This window comes from Diplotaxodon limnothrissa, linkage group LG20, assembly GCF_057381915.1.
Source record: "Diplotaxodon limnothrissa isolate DT_005_m linkage group LG20, D_limnothrissa_male_GT1.1, whole genome shotgun sequence".
In the NCBI taxonomy this organism is placed as follows: domain Eukaryota; kingdom Metazoa; phylum Chordata; class Actinopteri; order Cichliformes; family Cichlidae; genus Diplotaxodon; species Diplotaxodon limnothrissa.
In genome coordinates, this window is record NC_140615.1 from 7807556 (window position 1) to 7827988 (window position 20433).

General features: G+C 40.7%; 3 protein-coding genes across 3 annotated transcripts; 2 read left to right on the plus strand and 1 right to left on the minus strand.

The window, feature by feature from the left end:
- The first annotated feature begins 614 nt into the window (after positions 1-614).
- Positions 615-6029, plus strand: tmem51a (transmembrane protein 51a). The gene is made up of 3 exons (XM_085345025.1): positions 615-729; positions 4119-4587; positions 5059-6029. The coding sequence occupies exons 2-3, from the start codon at positions 4169-4171 to the stop codon at positions 5465-5467; spliced, it is 828 nt and encodes a 275-aa protein (XP_085201151.1). The 5' UTR covers positions 615-729; positions 4119-4168; the 3' UTR covers positions 5468-6029.
- A 6265-nt stretch (positions 6030-12294) lies between these two features.
- Positions 12295-15336, minus strand: ela2l (elastase 2 like). The gene is made up of 8 exons (XM_085345162.1): positions 15289-15336; positions 15060-15148; positions 14539-14636; positions 14309-14431; positions 14036-14172; positions 13262-13407; positions 12461-12613; positions 12295-12369 (listed from the first exon to the last, which is right to left on the minus strand). Exons 1-8 carry the CDS (start codon positions 15323-15325, stop codon positions 12352-12354), a joined length of 801 nt encoding a protein of 266 aa, XP_085201288.1. The 5' UTR covers positions 15326-15336; the 3' UTR covers positions 12295-12351.
- Positions 15337-16690: 1354 nt separating this feature from the next.
- LOC146610453 (chymotrypsin-like elastase family member 2A) lies at positions 16691-19108 on the plus strand. Its single transcript, XM_085345161.1, has 8 exons — positions 16691-16765; positions 16887-16975; positions 17335-17432; positions 17593-17715; positions 17843-17979; positions 18349-18494; positions 18606-18758; positions 19021-19108. Exons 1-8 carry the CDS (start codon positions 16729-16731, stop codon positions 19036-19038), a joined length of 801 nt encoding a protein of 266 aa, XP_085201287.1. The 5' UTR covers positions 16691-16728; the 3' UTR covers positions 19039-19108.
- The last annotated feature ends 1325 nt before the right edge of the window (positions 19109-20433 follow it).

Genomic DNA, 20433 nt, shown 5'->3' on the forward strand with positions numbered 1-20433 from the left:
TCACACTGCCATGTCTAACTGGGCAAGTCTGTTAAGAAAAAAATCAACCTAAACCTTGTACTGGACCCTGAAACTGTAAATGTCGTCATTAATTTTATTACCCATTAATTTTATTACTCTGGGCTGGTTTGAAAGCTTAGTTTTCTACCTTGTGTACGTATGTTTTTATCCATTTAGCTCTGATTGTGTGTTAGTAAATTACAACAAGGTGGTCTGTTGTTGTTGGCTTAACGCCTGTTAAACTGAAATCAAATTGACTTCAGTATTAAATAGGTCTTTTGTCTTTTAAGTCATTAAGGACTTGTGCGAAGGCCAGATGTTTCCGGTTTATATTTTTGTGCATTTGCAAACAAATGTTTCCCATCGGCTTTATGTCGCAAGCAATAATAGATCATTAACTGTCAAAGTGTATATCCCGGCTTTTTGTACAGCAGATAAGTGGAGGGGACAGCGTGTGTGACAGTGAAGAACCACCCTGACTCCGTCTATTAACGCGCCGAGAGCGAAAGAGTTAATGAAACTGGAAGTCTAAGTGGCTGGAGCCCCCTCCTTCCGGCTTTCTCTGTGACCGGGCCCATCCTTCTCAGAGAAAACTTCCCGGTCGTTAACCGTTATTTGTCACCAAATTATGCCTCATAAAGTCGTGCCAGTGTCGACAGTGTGCGATAATAAACAGCGCAGCTCCCAAGTTCAGGCAGAACACGAAGAGGAGTCACTTAGGATGCAGAGGTGAGTGGAACGTCGTTAAAGTTGCTCGCTGAAGTGTTAGTATGTATCGCTGAATGTTACTAAAAGTTACACTGACGACTCATTATTTAATCATTTATTCTCAAAGGGTGTTTGTCCGAGGGTTTGAGTTTTCCTCATTACTTATCTCCCGGGTTCAAAGTAAGAAAGAGTCCCATTGTTGGCACGAACGCGGGCATTTTTCCCCCAGCTGTGAGTCATATTTAGTACAACTCACCCGAGTGCTGAAGTTATACTAGTAGCTTGAGTTAGTTTAGTTTAGAGTCGAGTTGACTTTTTTTTAGATTAGGTGACAATGACGACAACATCACTAGAAATATGTTGTGCCCGGGCCTGTGGAGGGATTGCTTTTCAAGTGGGCAGGCCTGTTAATGTGTTACTGCGTTGTTTGGTGAAATAAACCTGTTAGATTGGACTGTAACTACCCCTGAGCAAGTCAATAATATGTGACCTCACTTTGCACGTCTCAACTGCACAACTTTTTGAAAAGTAGGACGTGGTATCTGCGTTTGCAGCTGTCATGATGAGCTGGATTCACTCTCATGCCATGCATTCCTTAGAACGGGAATGGGGAGGAGGGGGGGCTCACTTTAGAGTGCAGCAGGTCTGGGCACGTTTACCAACCAGACTGTTATTATTGTATCCATGGATGGATCCATAGTATGGGTATTTCGCGATGACATTCCTGAGTGGTTCGAGGTTATTTCTTTTGCGCTTTTGTCCTAATTTATTTACAGTCCCTAGTAGTCGTCCTGCACTTTCTAAAGCATGCAAAATAAAATCATGCAGCACATGTGCAAGTGTGCTTATTGGTCATGCTCACTGCGCTTCAGAGAATTATTTTAATTTGTAGGGCAGTGTTTGATTTAATGTTTGGTTATGGTTTTAAATATGAACACAAAACTGCTTATTTATTATAATTGAATTATTAAAAAGTAGGTTGACACAGAAACCCTGTATATTTCTTTGTAAATTACGGGATGATAATGTTGTACAGATTTATTTATTTATTTTTACAGGGGCTGTAATAATCTTTATCTGCCCATTTAAAGTGCTGAGTGTAGCTCCTTATGATGTGACTTTGTAGGGTTGCTCAATTAATCGAATTTTAATCACGATTACGATCTGGGCTTTCAACGATCATTAAAAATGACTGAGCCGATTATTAGCCCCTCCCTCATTTATCCGCGACACCTTAAAGGCCGGTCCGTGAAAGGGCATAAACCGGTCCGTGGCGCAAAAAAGGGTGGAGACCGCTGATTAAGAGGACCCGAGGGAAGCTCGGAAAGCTATAGTTATTTGGAGAGGAGAGTGACTGAAAAACTTCAGTGGTGTTGCACACTATTTTATATTATTTTTTTAAAGTCATTGTTAACCCTTTAAAGCCGTCAGAGCAGCACGCTCCGTTTTGCGTAACTATTTTTAAATCCCTGTAGAACCTGAACCGTGTAAGCTAGCGCAATAATTTGTTTTGCATATGAAACCGGAGGAGTTGTACTTACATCTTATGCCATCAGCTTGTCCTCGGTCACGGTTTCGTTCCACATATAGCTTTGCAAAAATTGCATAAAAAGCGCTTGCAGGAACAAAAACATAATATTCCAGAAACACGCTTTGCCGTTCCTATCAGCTGTTCGTAACGCTTCCCACAGTGAAATGATGCACATGCTGTTTTCTTTGCAAATTTGCATCATAGGATTGTTTTTTGTTTTTCCTGCAGTATATAAAAATTGCTGTATCTCCAAAATAAAACTATGAAGACACTCAAAATAAATTTCCTGTGGTGGGAAACTATTTTTTGCAACTTTATTGTATTTAAAGTTTTGAGGGATAAACCTCTTAAACTTCTCCAAGTAGAAATATATGTAAACAAAACAAAAGCGATTTTCAATTTTTTTTGTAGTTTATTGCACTTTTTTGCAATTTATGTAATTACTATGGACTTAATGCATACATATTATTAAAATATGGGCTATAACAGTTGTATTGATGTATAGCAACTTGAAATGCTCCCACAAATGGCACTACAGCATGTAAAAAAAATAAATAAAAATAATATAAGCTCTGGTGGACTTGGTTCTATAGTAGGTCTTAAAGGGTTAAATAAATATCGTCAAATAATCGTGATCTCAATTTCAGTGAAAATAATCGTGATTATCATTTTTGCCATAATCGAGCAGCCCTATGACTTTGTGAGTCTGCTGTAAATTTTATTTATTTTTTTCCATTCAGCACACCTACTGGAAGTGGCCTTGATGGAATCTTGCTTCAGTGAATTTTATGTTCTGTGGGTTTCTTTGAAAAATGGATGCATATAAAGAACAAATCTCTGGGCAGAAGTAACATGTTCGGTAATACCTTACGAAATGACGCTTATTTATTAAGGAGAGCTCTAACTATTGAGAGTTGAGTTAGGCTTCCTGCTACTAGAACTAGGGGAGTTTTGGAGGCTCGTAATTCATTCTCAGGAACACATTAACGGCGTGTTCAGAGCTGGTGAGGAACTTAATATGTCCAGAAATTATGATGATCAGCTCCTTTACATGTCAGATTTTTCTTTTTTAGGTCACTGCCAAATTTCCATTATATTCAACTATTTTGGCGTAAGGTGAGGCTATGAATTAAACCCTCACGATGCTGATCTCCTTACTATAAATGCATATATATATATATATTGTCATATATATAATAATTTCAGTTCAGGAGTGCAATCTATAACCTTATTACTTACTTGTGGGTCAACACTTTGATCTGAATTTGACCATCTCCCTAAATGAGGCTAACAGTTTTTAAAGCTGGAGTGCAAGCCTCTTGTTTAATCCATGCTGTCCCCCCCCCCCCCCCCCCCCCTCCCATACTGTGTGCCACTATTGATTAGGAAAATGACCTCTTTGTAGCTGTGCAAAGGCCAAAGCAATCAGGACAAATAGCCCTGCCTAACTTTGCGTATCTCTGTCAGGCAGCTAATATGTGCAGTGCGCTGAATGCTGACGTGCCTCACATTTTATATCTCTCAAAGAGAGTCTGGATTCAATTTTAGGAAAGAAATTCTGTTTGTATTAGCTGCCTTTTCAGCACGACGGATCAAAAAGTGTGTGCAGGTTTTTTTTGGTTTTTTTTGTTTTTTTTCTTCACACTTTACCTCTGCAAGACTCGGCTTTTAACTTTTGGAAAACATAGTCAATATCCTTTAGAGACTTCATCTACTGATGTTACTGAAACGCAACCTCACAGACAGCCACTTTTTAAAGAAACCATTTCCACATTAGAAACTTTAAATGTGTTTTTGTTTCTCTTCTGTTCTCTGACATATTCTATATCTCTCGGGATTTTCATTCTGTGTCCACCCCCTTGTATCTTTCTCTCTACAGTTTCTGACTTCGTCTGCAGCTGCTCTGACTGAAATCTAGGGACTGCCAAGATGCGTTCCACTGTGGGTGGACCACCAGACACTCTTGGCCACGAACAGGCTCGTAGCAGTAACAATAACAACAGCAACAACAACAACAACAACACCAGCGGCGAAATCAATGGAAACTCCGGTTCCCAGTATGCCCTGTGTGCTTTGGGGGTTGGGCTTATCGCCCTTGGTATTGTGATGATTGTGTGGAGTGTGGTACCTGCAACACCACTTGGCAATAGCAGCAGCAGCGGCAACCCGGCAGGTGAAGGCAGGAAAAATAAGGCGTCTTCTGTGGCCTTCGTCTTGACGGGCTGCGGAGTGGCTATGCTCCTGCTGTCATTATGTCTGGGAATGAGAAACAAACGGAGGGAGCAACAACTCCGGGAGGCCCAGAACCACAGCGGAGCACGAGGAAGGGACCAGGAGCAAAGGGAAACGTGAGTTTCATGACTGACTAAATCACTTTTTGACTTCTTTTAAAAATTAGGGCTTTTTTTCCAAAATGACTTCTTCATTTTTTTGTGTCTATTAAGAGAATCTCAAATTCAGTTAATTGTATTCAGCACGCTCCCAGAGAGTTTTTTTTTTTTTTTTTTTTTCCTTTTAACCTGAAAACATGTGAGAGAGATCTGCTTGTGGTTTTTATTGCCTGCTCAAGAATTTCTTTAAAGGCAGCAACATTTACTCTCACAGTAGCTGAAATTCTTTTTCAGCAGTGTAAATCTCAGGGTTAGACATCAGGGCAATCACTTTGTCAGCCCTGATATAAGCTGTATCATTTTCACTCATGTGAGTCAACGCTAGTGCAGGACTGGTCATTGTGTGACTATAATGTGTTTGTGCATTTAAATAGTATGTGTAATTAAAGTGTACCATTTCTATTCTTGCATTTCCATAAATGTTTACAGTGCTGAGCAGCAAGCCCAGCGTTACGCGGTGCCCACCTACGAGGAGGCGGTATGCAGTGGCCAGTACCCGGTCACTCAGAGCAGCCTTCGCCCGAGCGTCTCCCAGCTGCCTTCCTATGACGACCTGGTGCAAGTGGATGGTGTGCAGTACGAGAACGAGGGGTCAGAGGGCACAGTTAGCAGATCTCAGCCTGCCGTGGATTCGAGTGGTCCTCCTGCTGCTGCTGTTTCTGCATCAAACCATAGACCTGGGAAAAATAACCTTAAGCTTCTCCCTATCAGTATCCGCAGGATTAAATCGGAGAAGCTGCACATGAAAAACATTGATAACTCTCAGCCCACAGCTGGATTCAGTATTGAACCACTCACCCCCCCACCGCAGTATGAGGATAAAGTGCCGCCGCTTTAAGATGGAGCTGATAATGTTTGGAACGATTCGGTGGAATTTCGATCATCTTCTGTGGATTTTGATCAGCCTTTGCAAGCCAAGACCTGGAATATGACTTGTTGAAGAATGCGGCCAGCGGCATTAAAATACATTCTCTGTTCAACAGTAATCATCATGCCAAAGAAATCCAAAGCACTGAACGGGAGAAAACTTTGGATCTCTGAAGTGGATACAGGCAGTAAAGGACATACTTGTTGCATCCTTGCTTACTGTGACACATCTTTATCAGACTGTGGCACATTGGATTGAGGAAACTGCACATGCAGGGTTTTTTTGTTGTTGTTTTTTTTTTAATATTATTGTAGGTTTCTGTTAATAAATTACCTTTATGTTACTGGCCTCCACTGTACACTGACTGTATGGGTGAGTTGATGGTGAAAGAGCCTAAGACGTGCCTGAGAGGGGGGTGGGGTGAAGTTTTGAGAATTTAAATAGATATAGCTACCATTTAGGACTTGGAATCCTTAGGATTAGCACCGCCTGTAGTTTACCAATTGTAAGGTCCACAGCGCCTGTGTATTGTATGCACTTTGGTGGCTTGACCTGAATCAGGCTGCACGGAAACTCTCCCTCATTATCAATAGTATTGCTCCCACCCCCGGCCCTCTCGAGGTTAGGATCAAATGAATTTCGATGTGTCTTAATTGGCGTGTGTGTGAGGGTCTGCAGAGCTTTGTAGATCCAGTCTCTCTACATTTGTAATGATGGCTTCTGTTTTACTGGACTTTGATTTGGAGGGTTTCTTTTATGTCTCTGCCTCAAAAAGCTGAAACCTGGTACTGGGGGTTTCTTTACACATTTTAAAGTGAGGCATCTACTCAACGATACTCATTCGGAAGCTTTTCTACTGAACCAACATGAAACAAAGCTTTATTAGCGTCTGTCTGCTGCATTTCAAGCATCCCTTGTTGAATCTTTGGTTATGGTTCCACGGTAGTATGTTTATTTCTCGCAAAATAGAAATCCTAGTTTTCTCTTTTGAAAGGCTCCTTTGAAAGAAACTCTCTGCAGGTTTGCTCCACCCAAGGCAGGTGAAACAGGCTTGCTGAAGGATACTGTTTGACTTTTTAAGTTGTCCAGGTTGTTTGTTCTTTGCTTTTTCTTTTACCAACTGTGAAATGGTCCAAAATCAGTGCATTGCTGGATTTTAGTATCATTTACTGAGTTATTGAACTGTATTAATCAGAATTTTGATTAGAAGAGGAACCATTTAAAAAAAGAAATAAATTTAAAAAATGTGCTTGTCTAACAACTTCTCAAACGTAACCAGTCATGTCCAGTGCAGCTGGCATACAAGTTGGACTAAACTGTTTGCTAAGGTACAGCCATGGGTGTTTCAGGCGTAAACTGGCTAAATGTGTTTTAGGGAGAGGATGAGGATGGGAGGATGTCCGGTGACGGGGAAGAGCACAAGGCCCTGGTCCAATTTAACCCTTGGGAGGTCGTAATCGTTAAAACTCATGTTTACACTAAAGCAGCAGGATTTGCCGGCATTAAAGTCATGATTTGTTCAAGAGAAGAGACTTTCTAGGAAGAAGAAATTTTCCGGGAAACTCAAAGTTTCTCGTTTTATGGAGTCTTTTGGCAGTGGCAGCTAATTGCAAGTTTGCCCTTCAGCTGTATGCAGTAAAGTGCAGTTTAAACACCTTTCTACTCAGAACAGCACTTCCTAAAACATCTCATTCACATTGGTTGAACTCGATTCAGCTCTAGTGTTGCTCTTTTAACGTAGCATTGCAATGCTCTAACAGCAAACACAGTAGGGAGTGTTTGAGGCAAACTGATGGAACATGTGAATAGTTGAGAGCTTTCGCCTGTAGCCATGGTGAACGGCGAGTTGTGAAGGCAGCTGTGTAGTCTGCTTCTCTGGGCTTGTTTTTGTTCGCGTTCTACACGGAAACAGAAAGACTCTGTGACTGTGTGCAGCTGTGCCAACATAACACCAGCTATTCTCACTTGTTTGCTGATCGCAGCTCGACTCGTATACTTGCCTTCCCTTAAAAGTGTGCAGCAAAGGTGCCGAAATAGAAGACACGCCGATGCGTTGGGAATGGTTTGGTCAGCAGCTGTATAAACACTTTGATATCTTCTTCGTGACAGACAGCTGAAGCTTAATTGTATGACTTATTAATTGCATTAAGTGTTACTAATATTGTGAAGTTGCACAGCTCACTTTTTTTTTTGTAAGGAAAGTGACATTTTCAATTAGACTCTTCATTATCCAGTTTTATATTGTTTCTGATAAATGCATAAGGATACCAACTGACTATACAGTATACTGCACAGCACAATTATCATGTCACTAGAGATCAGTTATTGCAATTCATCTACAGTTTTTTTTTTTTTTTTTTGTTTTTGTTTTTTTTAAACCACCTTCTGTGCTGCAGACATGAACACTGTACCTCATTTGCTAATGACCAATTAATTACATAACTGATTTTTATACTTGTATATAGATGAGTTCCTGGAAAAAAATGTTGTCAGTTTCATTTATTGCATTTTCTTTCTTTCTTTTTTTCTTTTTTTTTTTTTTTTTTTTTTTTATTGCTTGTTTGTTTGTTTGTTTTTTTTTTTTTTTATTGTAGATACACTGTGAAACCATGCATTTCTGATAATTTGTATTTTTTTGTTTTTGTTTAGTTTTTTGATAATGAGTTTTTTCTGAAGACTGAACAAATTTATCACATTAATATTTTATAAAAATAAAATAAAATAATTGTTTGTTAATTGGTGTTCTGTAACTATGTCTTTGTGCATTTATGCTGACCGACATAATCTGTTGAATACATAACATTCCTATTTTCTCCCTTATACTTATACACTCACGGCACTGCATACACATCAGTTGCTTGTTCATACATATATTTAATCAGCCAGTGGCATGGTAGCAGTTGTGCATAGTCAAGACAACCTGCTGGAGTTCAAACTGAACATCAGAATGGGAAAGAAACTTGATTTAAGTGACTTGAACGTGGCATGGCTGCTGGTGCCAGATGGGCTGGTCCGAGTATTTCAGAAACTGCTGATCTACTGGAATTTTCCCACAGAGTCATCTCTGAGGTTTACCGAGAATTGTCTGAAAGAGAGAAAATATCCAGTGAGCGGCATCGAGGTCAGAGGAGAATGGCCAGACTGCTTCAAACTTATAGAAAGGGAACAGAGTATTCAGAGAGAATCTCTGCACATTAAACCTTACACAGAGAGACACTCCTACCTGCTAAGAACAGGAATCTGAGGCTTCAAATTGCAAAGACTCACCAAAATTGGAGAATAGAAGATTGGAAGACAGTGTTTGATCTGACATTTAGATGATGGTGTCAGAATCTGCTGTGCACAAAATGAAATCAAGGATCGATTGTGTTTCATATATAGGTTCAGGCTGCTGGTGGTGTAATGGTGTGGCGGATATTATGGTGGGAAACTGACGTTCTTAGTACCAACTAAGCATCATTACCGTAAATGCCAAAGATTACCTGACCACGTCCATCCCTTTATGAACACAGTGTATCCATCTTCTGATGGGTGCTTACTGGAGGATAACACATGTCACAAAGCTCAGATCATCTCGAACATGACATGAATTCATTGTACTCGTATAGCCTCCACAGACACCAGATAAAGTACCTTTGACATGCGGTGGAATGACAGATGTGCAGCCAACAAATCTGCAGCACTGTGACACTAACATGCTAAATATGGACCAAAGTCTCTGAGGAATGTTTCCAGCACCTTGTTGAATCTATGCCATGAAGAATAATGGAAGTTCTGAAGGCGAAAGGAGGTCCAAACTGGCACTAGCAAGATGTAATTATGTTGCCAAATTTCAAGGACACGATTATATATTTGACAGTTATTCTGACACACAATGGTTTAATTTTACTGACAAAAACCACACTAAGTCATTCTTAATACTGACAAACCTAATCAAGAGTACTCGTGAGTTTAGTTTAGCATGAAACACCCTTCCTGGATTTGTGAGGCAGTGCTTTTGTCAGCTCAGTGTCGCATTGTTAATGTGTGTAAAGTAATCACAATAGGAAGCTGTTCATCATGTTGTTGATGTAGGTGTCGTATGGTTGGAGCTCACTTGGCTAAAGGGAGCTGGCTTCTAAAAGACACTGTAGCCCTCGCCAGAGCCAAAGTTCACCACAGCATGGAGAACCTGCAGCTGCAGGGAGAACAAGGTTAACTCAAGAATCAAGAATCAAGGCTTTGTCTGAGGGGGCTTCTATGTTTTTGACTGATAAGAGCAATGCAAGCAACCCTTTCATTCAGATATCACAATTTGTGCTAGAGGCATCAAACTGAGCAAGCGTAGGTACAATCACAATGATATACAAAAATCTTTACTTATAACAAATCAAGCATGCCCGTCTTTCATAAACAACACCCCACAAAGCACGTGCTGGATTTCTAAGTCATAAATAGTCTTCTTTTAAAGGTGCTTTTTGTGATCACACTTTGCAAAATGTAACTAAAATGTTCACTATCAGGTGGCAGTGATTAACCAGAACATTTTAGTGTATTATTATTAATATTTTTATTATTCTTATTATTTTGGATGTGCAGTCTAGTTGTAAAAAACATGAAAATGCTTTATTTGAGCTGAGATCCAGGTTGTTGAAATTGCTAGCATTATCACTTTAGTGCAAAATGGTCCTGGGTTCAAATTTTCTTTTTCGGCTGGAGCTTGTTTCTTTTGTTAGGTTAAATGGTACTTCTAAATCAATTGTAGCTGTGCCACATAATGAGCTTTGTGGCAAGTGGATAGTCCTAGAGTCATTGAATTAACAATTAGACAATTAGGTTGTGTTTGCTGCTGTTTTACTTCTGTCTTATCGTTTCTTTTCTTTACAGCAGAGTGCAGTTTCTTTCTGGGGGGTTGTGTTGGTGGTGATGATGGCTGCTTTCCAGATGCACTGGCATGTCTTCCAGTTTGGACTCAGGGCAGGCTGCTTGCCACACTGGCTTGCTACCCCACCTTGTGGCACAAGGCTGAACTGCTCAGCCTTCTAACTTCATATCTTTTTAGCACAGCACATAGACATATGGGGACATAAGCCACTGCACTTCTTCCTTTGCCTTTGTGCTGATAGTTTTAATTGAGTATGAAATATTTGGGGCTTAATATGTTTTTAAGAAAAGAGAAAACTGCAATTAAACTGATGGTGACTGCACTTGCGTGGGGTTAATGCATGGTTGTTTGGGTGGCTAAACAATTTTAATTGGCTATCAAACTTATATCTTTGAGATCTCGTCCTTTTAGTAAGCTATTTTCTGACTGCATATTCTCTTTTTTGTGAAGTTCAGACTTTACTGCATGCTGCTGGTGACAAACATCCTTGCTGATGCTAGAGAAGCTATCCTGTTAATGTGCTCAGCAGCCCTGACAACTAACAGAAAAATCTAAACTTGTCGTATTTTGTTCATGGTGGAGTACTGGCACTGGCACAGTACTTTAATTTGGCTCATAAATCAGTGCTAAAAGCCCATGCTGAACAGTTAAAGCTGCCACAGATAGAAAATTTAACGATTTGTTTATTGAAACACCTAATATACATATTTTCCATAATAAATACACCCACATTTTCCACTTTATGCTTGAGAGCTTTTAAAAAAACGTGTTTTATTGTAGTTTTAGTTACACGGCCAGCTTTCATCTGATTTTGATTTGAACTTGCAGTGTGCTGTCCAAAGGAACAAGAGAGGGGACATGAGAGTCCATGGATTTGGCTAAAGTGTCCACTACTGTCTGGCTGGAGTGAGAGCTTAGGTAAGGCATCATATTTTATACCTGTAGTAATAAATGAATAACATGTATAAGTCATGCTGTTCTCTGTGAGGCCACCTCAAGCAGAGGTCGGAAACCACAGCACTCAACTGAGACAGGGTTAGCGATAGGGTTAGCTGTGTTTCCTGGTACTGTCTGATTATTTTCAGTAAATACACTCTTAGAAAGGGTGTTTGAATATGACGGCAGTTTAAGACATGACTCATGTTCTGACTTTTTATAGTTCTGGGTCTTGATTAATTATTAAACATCTTAGTCCAGCCTGTGCCATGACACAATGTTTATTTCGTTTATGTGTGATCACGAATGACCCGGGAGATTAATAATTAGCTGCCTGCTTCACGTTACAGAGATCTGTAGGGTCCATCCAAGTGATGACGAAACTTCTTCAGTCTCAGCTGACCACAGGTTTATCCAATCTTATAAACAGCATATTTGCATAATGACAGAAACTAGCAGCACTGAAGGAACTGGGCTGGGAGGTCAGTTCCTTGATCATTAATATCAAAACCTGCAGTCAGCTGAGACTGAAGAAGTCATTTGGATGAGTGACGAAACGTTTCTCCCACTGAAAACACTACATCCAGATGAACAGAATCAACTGTTGTGTATACTTTGTCTTGTGCTTAAAACGGTCTTACACTCAGACTGTATGCATGCAACTTCCCTCTTGTTTCCTAGGAAACTGGGTCAGCAATGCAGAAAGTCAAACAAATACTGGAAACTTGAGTACAGGACAAGTGGTTGTTGATAAGAAGTTCCCATCGGTGTTCTAGGGCACTGAAAAGTGGAAACTATTTTACTACCCAAGTATCACTGATCAAACATAATAGCTGAAGTATTTTTCAGAATAAAACAAATATGAATATGCAGACTCCTTCAGCAAGGTTCTGTTATACTTTACTGCTATTTCTATTTTTAGAAAACTGCTAAAATTACAATAAAGCAGAGATGGTAGAACAAAAAATTATGCAACTTTTCAAAACAAAATTGTGGGTATATATTCTTTATTTCAGAATTTGCAAAGTGTTTTTCATCCCACAAAGCTGTTCTCTCAATAGGCCACCATTTTCTGTGAAAGAGATAATAGAGAAATGTTAGACTTAAAGTAAAATAATGGTATTAGCAGCATTGAAATTATGCACAAACGTATGGACACTTACAGAGCTGATCCAGTCGATGTAAGAGCTGACTCGGGTAAAGACAGTGGGCTTCTTGGCGTAGTTGCAGCTGAGCCCAGAGCCAAAGCTGACAATACCGTGAACCTCCCAGACTCCAGCAGCGTTCATACAGTTCAGAGGACCACCAGAGTCTCCCTGAGTCAGGTGGGAGAATCAAAGTGATCAGTGTGCGAATTCCACATTCAGCAGTTATTTCTTAGACTAGCCCACAATTTTCTGATTGCTTATCACACATTACAGAGATTCTTTTACATTTTATGTTGCTCACAAAAATGCAGCTTAGTAGAGATGGTTGTGACATCATTGGGAATAATATAATACAATTTTTGAACATTAATCTAATTTTCTTTTCCTTAAAATTAATAAAAAAGTAATTACTTTATAATAACACCTTGTTTTGTGTCGCTGGCTTTTGCAGAACCCACAGTTAATTCATTTTAATGCAAAGGCAAAATGGCCAGTATTCATATTTGAGAATCTTTGACTAGTAAATATGATAGCTTTGCTTAAAAATGAATGAGAGTTGCACTTGCTAGTCACTAGCTTTTATTTGTGGCTAAATGTTGTGCCCAGTGAGAAGATTGGATGGAAGAATAAATACAAAAAATATGTGTCCCTTCATTCACAGCATGTGGAAACGTGTGACTGAGTTAATTCCACAATCTGTGTGGCACACTCTGAACTTTTAGGAAAGTTGAGTTTAACTGAAGTTAGCTGATGTGTGAAAGTGTGACTCTTACAGTGTTACTTTATGTGATTAAAAAATCATTATTTTAGACTCACATTGCAGCCAGCCACAACTCCGTCTCCACCCGCACAGACCATGGTTTCCTTCACCTGAGAACCCCACCAGTCAGGCTGACTGCAAGTTGGGTAGTCCACCACTGGCAGGAGAGCCTGCTGCAGGATGTCAGCAATGGGACCACCGGCTGTGTGGACAAAAAAGACGTAGTTCATCTCAGACCAAAATCTCAAACAAAAGAATCCAGGGGCCAAAGGGCGGAACTCAGTTCTATTTAATACTGTCGGGGCCCTCCACAACAGTTCCAGTTTTTCATGTGGCCCCTTGTAAAAAATTAATTGCTCATCCCTGTTTAATTGTAAAATAGTTATGATGGATTAGTCTACAGAATGATCCTGAAAGGATTTTTGACTCTTCTTTGACTGGGTTCCCTTGTGACCTAGTGGTTAAGACACCAAGTATGCCCTTACTTACATTCCCCACTGTGCTATCCAAATTAATAACAGAAATATGATTCTTTATTCCAGAAAAACGAAGCACTAAACAACCAAAAATGCATCATGTTAGTTAGTAAAAGTATGTGTGTATAGATTTAATTTAAAAAGTAAAAACATGCTAAGATGATACTGTATACTAGGAACTGACTAAGAAAAATCAACTTATCAAAAACATCCGTATAGTCTTCCCTTCGAGGGGGAAAAAAAGAGAAAGAGACAGTTTACATAACAAGTTGTGTCACGAAATGATTATTTGAGAAGTTTTGAAGGGATGGATAGAATTAAAGAAAGCTTCTCTTAAAAAAAAAGGGCACTCACTGAACAGGCGTCCCCACCCAGTGATGTAGCAGGATTCATTATTGGGGAGCACAAATTCGGCCTCGGGAAGACAAGAAGCCATGACGGTATCAGAGAAGTTAACGGAGGACTCGAGCTTGATCAGGGCGATGTCATTACTGGGCAAGAAATGATTAAACATTGTATTTAACCAAATACTCAGCCCACAATTATAAATGCACATAACGCACATGATCTTTTTGATATTCAAGTCTCACAGGTAAATTCTTAGTAGTAGTAGCAGTAAAATGTTACCGAATAAAAAAGGCGTTCCAGTCCTCATGCACAATGATGTTAGAGGTGCCGACGAACACAGAGCCATTCTCTGTCTCTAACAGGTTGTGCTTTCCCAGTGCCACTCTGTACTCCCTGCTGGAGCTGCAAGGTGACAGAACAGATTATAATGCTGATATGTGTAAGCAAAAAAATTTGTGTCTGTGATCGTTAGTAATTCCATGCATGATTAAAACCCTTGGTTCTTATACCTGATACAGTGTGCAGCAGTGAGGACCCACTGGTCAGAGATCAGAGTGCCTCCACAGGTGTGTCTCCACTCACCCGCGCTGTTGTACTGCAGGGAAACCTAAAACATACATAAGAGTACAGTGAATTACCTCTTTGCTATGTTTGAGCTTGATTTTGTGCTTTATGAGAGTGCTGCTTGTTACGCTGGTTGCAGTCTGTTCGCCCTTGTGGGAGTTTGCAAAGTGTTTGTTGTTACTTGGTCATTTCTCTGGATAATCTAAAATCTGTAATCTAAAAACCCAAACTGTAGCAGCATTTCAGTTTTTTAAAAACCATATCCTCCTATGTCTTTTAATTTACTGTACTGTAACCACTGTAAACCTTTTTTTAAAGATCCTCCAATAATGCTTCAAATTGCCTCAATAACTTTTCATACCAGTCTTTACCAGTCTAGCAGTAAATAAAGTCTGCCTATCTTTAACAGAATACATTTTATGTTGATGATATTCAGATTTTTCTGAATAAAGTTTTGAGTGTTTACCTGCCAGGGCCAGCTGTGAGGCCTGACATCATGTCCTCCAACCACCCGCGACACCACAGGGGGGAAGGTAGGCAGCCCACACCCGTAGGCTGAGGGGACATATGAGACAAAGATTTTTTTTAAAAAAAAGCACATTGTTTACCTGCATGAAATTTTGTAGAAAATACCCACTGAAGAGACAGCTGGATAAAAACAGATTTTTGTGTGCAGTGTTTGAAAAGCTCCTTACCTCCTGCGACAAACAGAGCAAGCACCAGAAACTTCATCTTGGCTGTATCTCCACAGATTCCATTCAACCTGTGACATTTTTATACCTTTCACACTGTTACGCAACAGAAATCCTTGGAAACTGAGCCTCTGACAAGCCTTGATGCTTGGGTGGAGCTAAGTGAACGGGACAAAGTATTTTGGAGTTCAGTATTTTTTATGTTTTTTTTTTAAACGTATCAGTGGAATTGAGGGTTTTTAACTTTATCACCACATGCTGCAGTTCACACAAAGACACAAAGAACCTGACTGCATATTTACTGCAACGCCCCCTATTCTGATTTCCTTTGAAATGCTGCACTCTCATGTAGGTGGAGGAAGAAAAACAAAACACAATGACACAGCTGTCTAATGAACTAATACATTATTATTAGTATAGCACTGACATACTACCTCCCTTGTAAATGTTCAGTTAGTTTTTGGACAGTGACACAGAATTTGCACTTGTGCCTCTGATCGGTATTGGAATATTTGGCTGAAACTGAGCAGCGAGTATAACCCTGTACAACTGTGAATTCTGTGGTTTTTCAGGGCTTTTGATGTTGCTGAGCTGGCCAGGACATTCGTTCTTTTGAAGAATATAATAGATTGTTGATTTGGCCACTTCCAAAGTTTTTGCTGTCCTTCTGATGGGCTTATTTTGGCTTTTCAGCCTCATCCTGAGCTCCTTTACTTACACTTACATCTCTCTGGACAACATATTGAAGGTTATAGTAAATCGCAACCATAATGCAGGTTGAATAATTAAAGTGTACTCCAGAACTTTTATCTGGTGAATTTGCCAAAAAATAGTGAGGGCAAAAAAAGCCTAGTTTCACCACGAAACTGCTTATCAGTGAATTATCCAATTACTTTTGACCTGCTGTGAATGGGGCACCATGTATAAAAATGTCTACAATATTTTTGTAAAACCCTTGACTTGTCAATCATTATATAATATTATAGATATTTAAGCAAGAGTTTCAACTAGGAAATTGCTTGCACAGTTTATATTATTCTATTTGGTCCCATTTGGCATGGTTTAGATGTGGAGCTAGTGCTATTCCAGTAGTTATGGGCAGAATTTATGGACCTAAGTGTGAAAATGGAAAATAAATTTTTTATTTGATGTTAAAATACAGGACTGACTTGTTTAATATCCAAGCTTCAGACTCTCTTGTATGAAATATAAAAGGCGTGACCAATTCAGCAGGCATCTGCATGGTTCACACAGAGGTAGAGACGGGGAGATAAGGTTTATTTGGGGATATCTGTGGTTACTTATCTCCAAGGTTGATTTGTTTTTCCTACCAAAATTTCACTTGCTGTGCTGACGGAAATGTTGCAACATGCGATTTCTGCCTGCTGACTCACTATATAAGGGATAGCAGGTGCCTCTAAACTTCTACTGAAGAGAGTCACAATGATGTTCATTTTCTTGGCTTTGTTTGTCGTCGGCGGTAAGCAAATACGTCTTTGACGATTATGTTATGTGTTGGCAAATAAATGTGAACATGCTGTAATACTTCTGATTCTCGTGGAGCATCAGAAATCATCCTACTTTCCACTGTTTCCTCTTAGCTTACGGGTGCGGCACCCCCACCTATCCCCCCATTCTCACCAGAGTGGTTGGTGGAGAAGATGTCCGTCCACACAGCTGGCCCTGGCAGGTATACATACACCTGGGGCGATCGTGGCTCAAGAGTTGGGAGTTCGTCTTGTAATTGGAAGGTTGCCGGTTCGAGCCCCGGCTTGGACAGTCTCGGTCGTTGTGTCCTTGGGCAAGACACTTCACCCGTTGCCTACTGGTGGTGGTCAGAGGGCCTGGTGGCGCCAGTGTCCGGCAGCCTCGCCTCTGTCAGTGCGCCCCAGGGTGGCTGTGGCTATAATGTAGCTTGCCATCACCAGTGTGTGTGTGACAGGTTGTGTAAAGCGCTTTAGGGTCCTCAGGGACTAGAAAAGCGTTATACAAATACAGGCCATTTACCGTTAAAACTCATTGTGCCGTGCTGTTATTTGTTGTCCTCAGATCTCTCTGCAGTACAAGAGTGGCAACAACTTCTATCACACCTGTGGTGGTACTCTGATCTCCAACGAGTGGGTCCTCACTGCTGCTCACTGCATTGGGTATGGAAAAGAAAAAAGGAAGACGTCTAAAATGGAGTGCACACATATGGCACAGAACCAGGCATACTGTAGAGATCGTAGGGTGTTATATATTGCCATATATAACTTATATATCAAAAATGCATAACTTTTCTTATTGTTTTTGTGTTTGGCCAAGCAGCAGTTACACCTACAGAGTTTACCTGGGAAAACACAGTCTGGACACCGCCAATGAGTCTGGCTCCATCGCCATCAGCCCTTCTGTTATTGTTGTCCATCCTAACTGGGACTCTTACAACATTCGGTGGGCCATTTAGCCCACAGTACACTGTTGTGGGCTGGAAACTATGTTATTATGTTTCAAATACTTAATTCATGCTATTGCTGCTTGTTAGCACTCTCTAAGTATGACATTTCTATCCACACCCTAGCAATGACATTGCCCTGATCAAACTGTCATCACCTGTTCAAAACACTAACGCCATCTCGCCTGCCTGTCTTCCTACCTCTGGTGAGACCCTGCCTAATGGTGCTCCCTGCTATGTCACTGGCTGGGGACGTCTGTGGAGTAAGTTCTATTATAGTAACTATATAAAAGTTCAACTAACTATAAAGGCTGCTCACATAAAGCTCCAAAGCCCCGTCTTCAGGGTTTTATAAGTTTTAATATGTTTTCCTGTGGATAATTTTCTCTTGTGAGTTGCTTCTTGTCACTGGCTTACAGTGACAAAAATTCCCCAAAATACACATTTTAAAGTATCACAAAAGACCTCTTGCATCATATAATCAAAATAGTTTGGATTTTTATGCAGTTTTTAAATCTGCAGCTAAATCAAAACTGTGTCTTGTCAACGTAGTTCTCAAACTGTGCTGGCCATGAATCTGGCGATCTTGACTCTAGCCCTGAATCTGAATGCGTTGTCTTTCTCCTCTAAAGCTGGAGGCCCTATTGCTGACATCATGCAGCAGGCTCTTCTTCCTGTTGTTGATTACAGCACCTGTTCCAGGTCTGACTGGTGGGGCAATCTGGTCACCACAAACATGATCTGTGCTGGTGGAGATGGTGTTGTGTCTAGCTGCAACGTGAGTCAAATTTTGTTTATTTCACCAACTTTGAAGTATTTGTCGCTGTTTAAATCAGAAAATATGTCCTAGCCTCAAGAGCATCTTTCTATGACCACATTTGCCTTTTAGGGAGACTCTGGCGGTCCCCTGAACTGCCAGAATCCTGATGGCTCCTGGGATGTCCATGGAATTGTGAGCTTTGGCTCAAGTGCAGGCTGTAACTACTACAAGAAGCCCTCTGTCTTCACCAAGGTCAGCGCCTACACATCCTGGATCAACAATGTAAGTATAAAAATCTTTTGTTCAAAATATCTCACAGTACACAAGATACTTTTTTAAAAGACAAAACTACAACAGAAAGATGATCTGTCACTTGTTTGCGCTAATTATTACACAAATTATAAAATGTTCCATACTCCGATCTTAATTTTAATTTGACCTTCAACTGCGCAGTAGCTACGAACATGGAAACTGATCCATGTCTTTTTCAGGAGCAATTTTAAACATCCTCTTAACGCTTTTTCTTTTCTTTTCTTTTGTCCAGGTCATGACCTCATACTAAGCTATGGACGGGCTTTTGTCAAACTTAGCAGGTAGATAAGTGATCAAATAAAAAAAACATACAGTGGATAATCCAGAGTCCTGTGTGGTTTCTTGGTCATGCAATGAGGAAACAGCTTAAACTAAACATTTATTAAGCATGTGAACACAACTTCCTATGTCATTTTGTTCAAGCAAGACAATTTTCACATTTAGTCATGGATTTTATTGTAATGACTACAAGATAGCCCTGCCAATTAATAACCACATGCTAAAGAATGGAACATAATCACCACAAACATCAATAATTGAATCTCCATCCTGTAGTGGAAAATGTGCAAAAAACAGAACTGTTATGAGCAGGGTGTGGAAAAATAACCACAAAGCAAAAATACATTATGGAGAGCAAGAAAAGCAAAATTCTTTACATGCCAAAGGGAAATGCACACAAGCTGCAGGCTGGGAAAACAGGCCAGTCGTTCTTGGGAACAGTCTTTTCCTCCAGGCTTCATTTTTATTAAATAGCTGCTTGTGCTGCAGGATGAGAGCATCCATCTGTTTTCGTGACACCATGTTGCAGTCATCTGAAACACCCCTGAAGACAAAACAAACCATAATTTTCCTTACTCCGAAACCAGAAGCCACATCGACACACGAATAGAATACATAATTTCCATAGAAGTTATCCGAATGGTTTCAGGTGGAACTGTGACAGCAAAACTTCCCAGAATTTCCGCTTTCCGCCACTACCTGGTTTACCTTGTAATCAGAAGGTTGCCGGTTCGAGCCCTGGCTACGACAGTCTCGTCCCTGAGTGGAGGAAAATCGCTACCTTATTGTGGTGGAGGGGTTTGTGTGTCCCAGGGATCCCAGGGGCTATGTTGTCTGGGCGCTTTTGCCCCCTGGTAGGGTCTCCCATGGCAAATTGGTCCTGGGTGAGGGACCAGACAAAGAGCGATTCAGAAGACCCCTATGAAAAGACCATCGAGGGAACAGTTCACACTGCCTGGGATAGGGTTTATCGGGGCCCTGCCCAGGAGCCAGGCCCGGGGAGGGTGCCCGAGGGCGAGCATCTGGTGGCCGGGCCTTAGTCCACGGGGCCCGGCCGGGCACAGCCCGAAAAAGGGACATGGGCCCATCTTCCTGCAGGCCCACTACCTGCAGGAGGCACCGTAGGGGTCGTGTGCAATGTAAGTCGGACGGCGGCCAGGCCACCGACTCCCAGCTACCAAGACTGGCCCAGGACTGTTGTCTTCCAGGATTTAGGCTGACTAGCGTCTCACCTGGCATCTCATTCCTGGTCAGAGGTATGAAAGTTATTGTTAATGGTCTTCTTATTTTTTTTTTTTAACCGGACTGGAGATATCTAGAACAGAGCAGTATGTATAAGTGCTGATTAATCACTTATTATGGCGAC

Excerpts from the sequence above, each read along its gene's own strand:
- tmem51a (XM_085345025.1), top strand. The coding sequence starts at position 4,169 with ATGCGTTCCACTGTGGGTGGACCACCAGACACTCTTGGCCACGAACAG. Across the intron at positions 4,588-5,058 it reads GACCAGGAGCAAAGGGAAAC|TGCTGAGCAGCAAGCCCAGC; the intron begins GTGAGTTTCATG and ends AAATGTTTACAG.
- ela2l (XM_085345162.1), bottom strand. The coding sequence starts at position 15,325 with ATGAAGTTTCTGGTGCTTGCTCTGTTTGTCGCAGGAG. Across the intron at positions 14,432-14,538 it reads ACTGCTGCACACTGTATCAG|CTCCAGCAGGGAGTACAGAG; the intron begins GTATAAGAACCA and ends GTCACCTTGCAG. Across the intron at positions 14,173-14,308 it reads TGGAACGCCTTTTTTATTCG|TAATGACATCGCCCTGATCA; the intron begins GTAACATTTTAC and ends TTTCTTGCCCAG.
- LOC146610453 (XM_085345161.1), top strand. The coding sequence starts at position 16,729 with ATGATGTTCATTTTCTTGGCTTTGTTTGTCGTCGGCG. Across the intron at positions 17,716-17,842 it reads TGGGACTCTTACAACATTCG|CAATGACATTGCCCTGATCA; the intron begins GTGGGCCATTTA and ends TCCACACCCTAG. Across the intron at positions 18,495-18,605 it reads GTGTTGTGTCTAGCTGCAAC|GGAGACTCTGGCGGTCCCCT; the intron begins GTGAGTCAAATT and ends TTTGCCTTTTAG.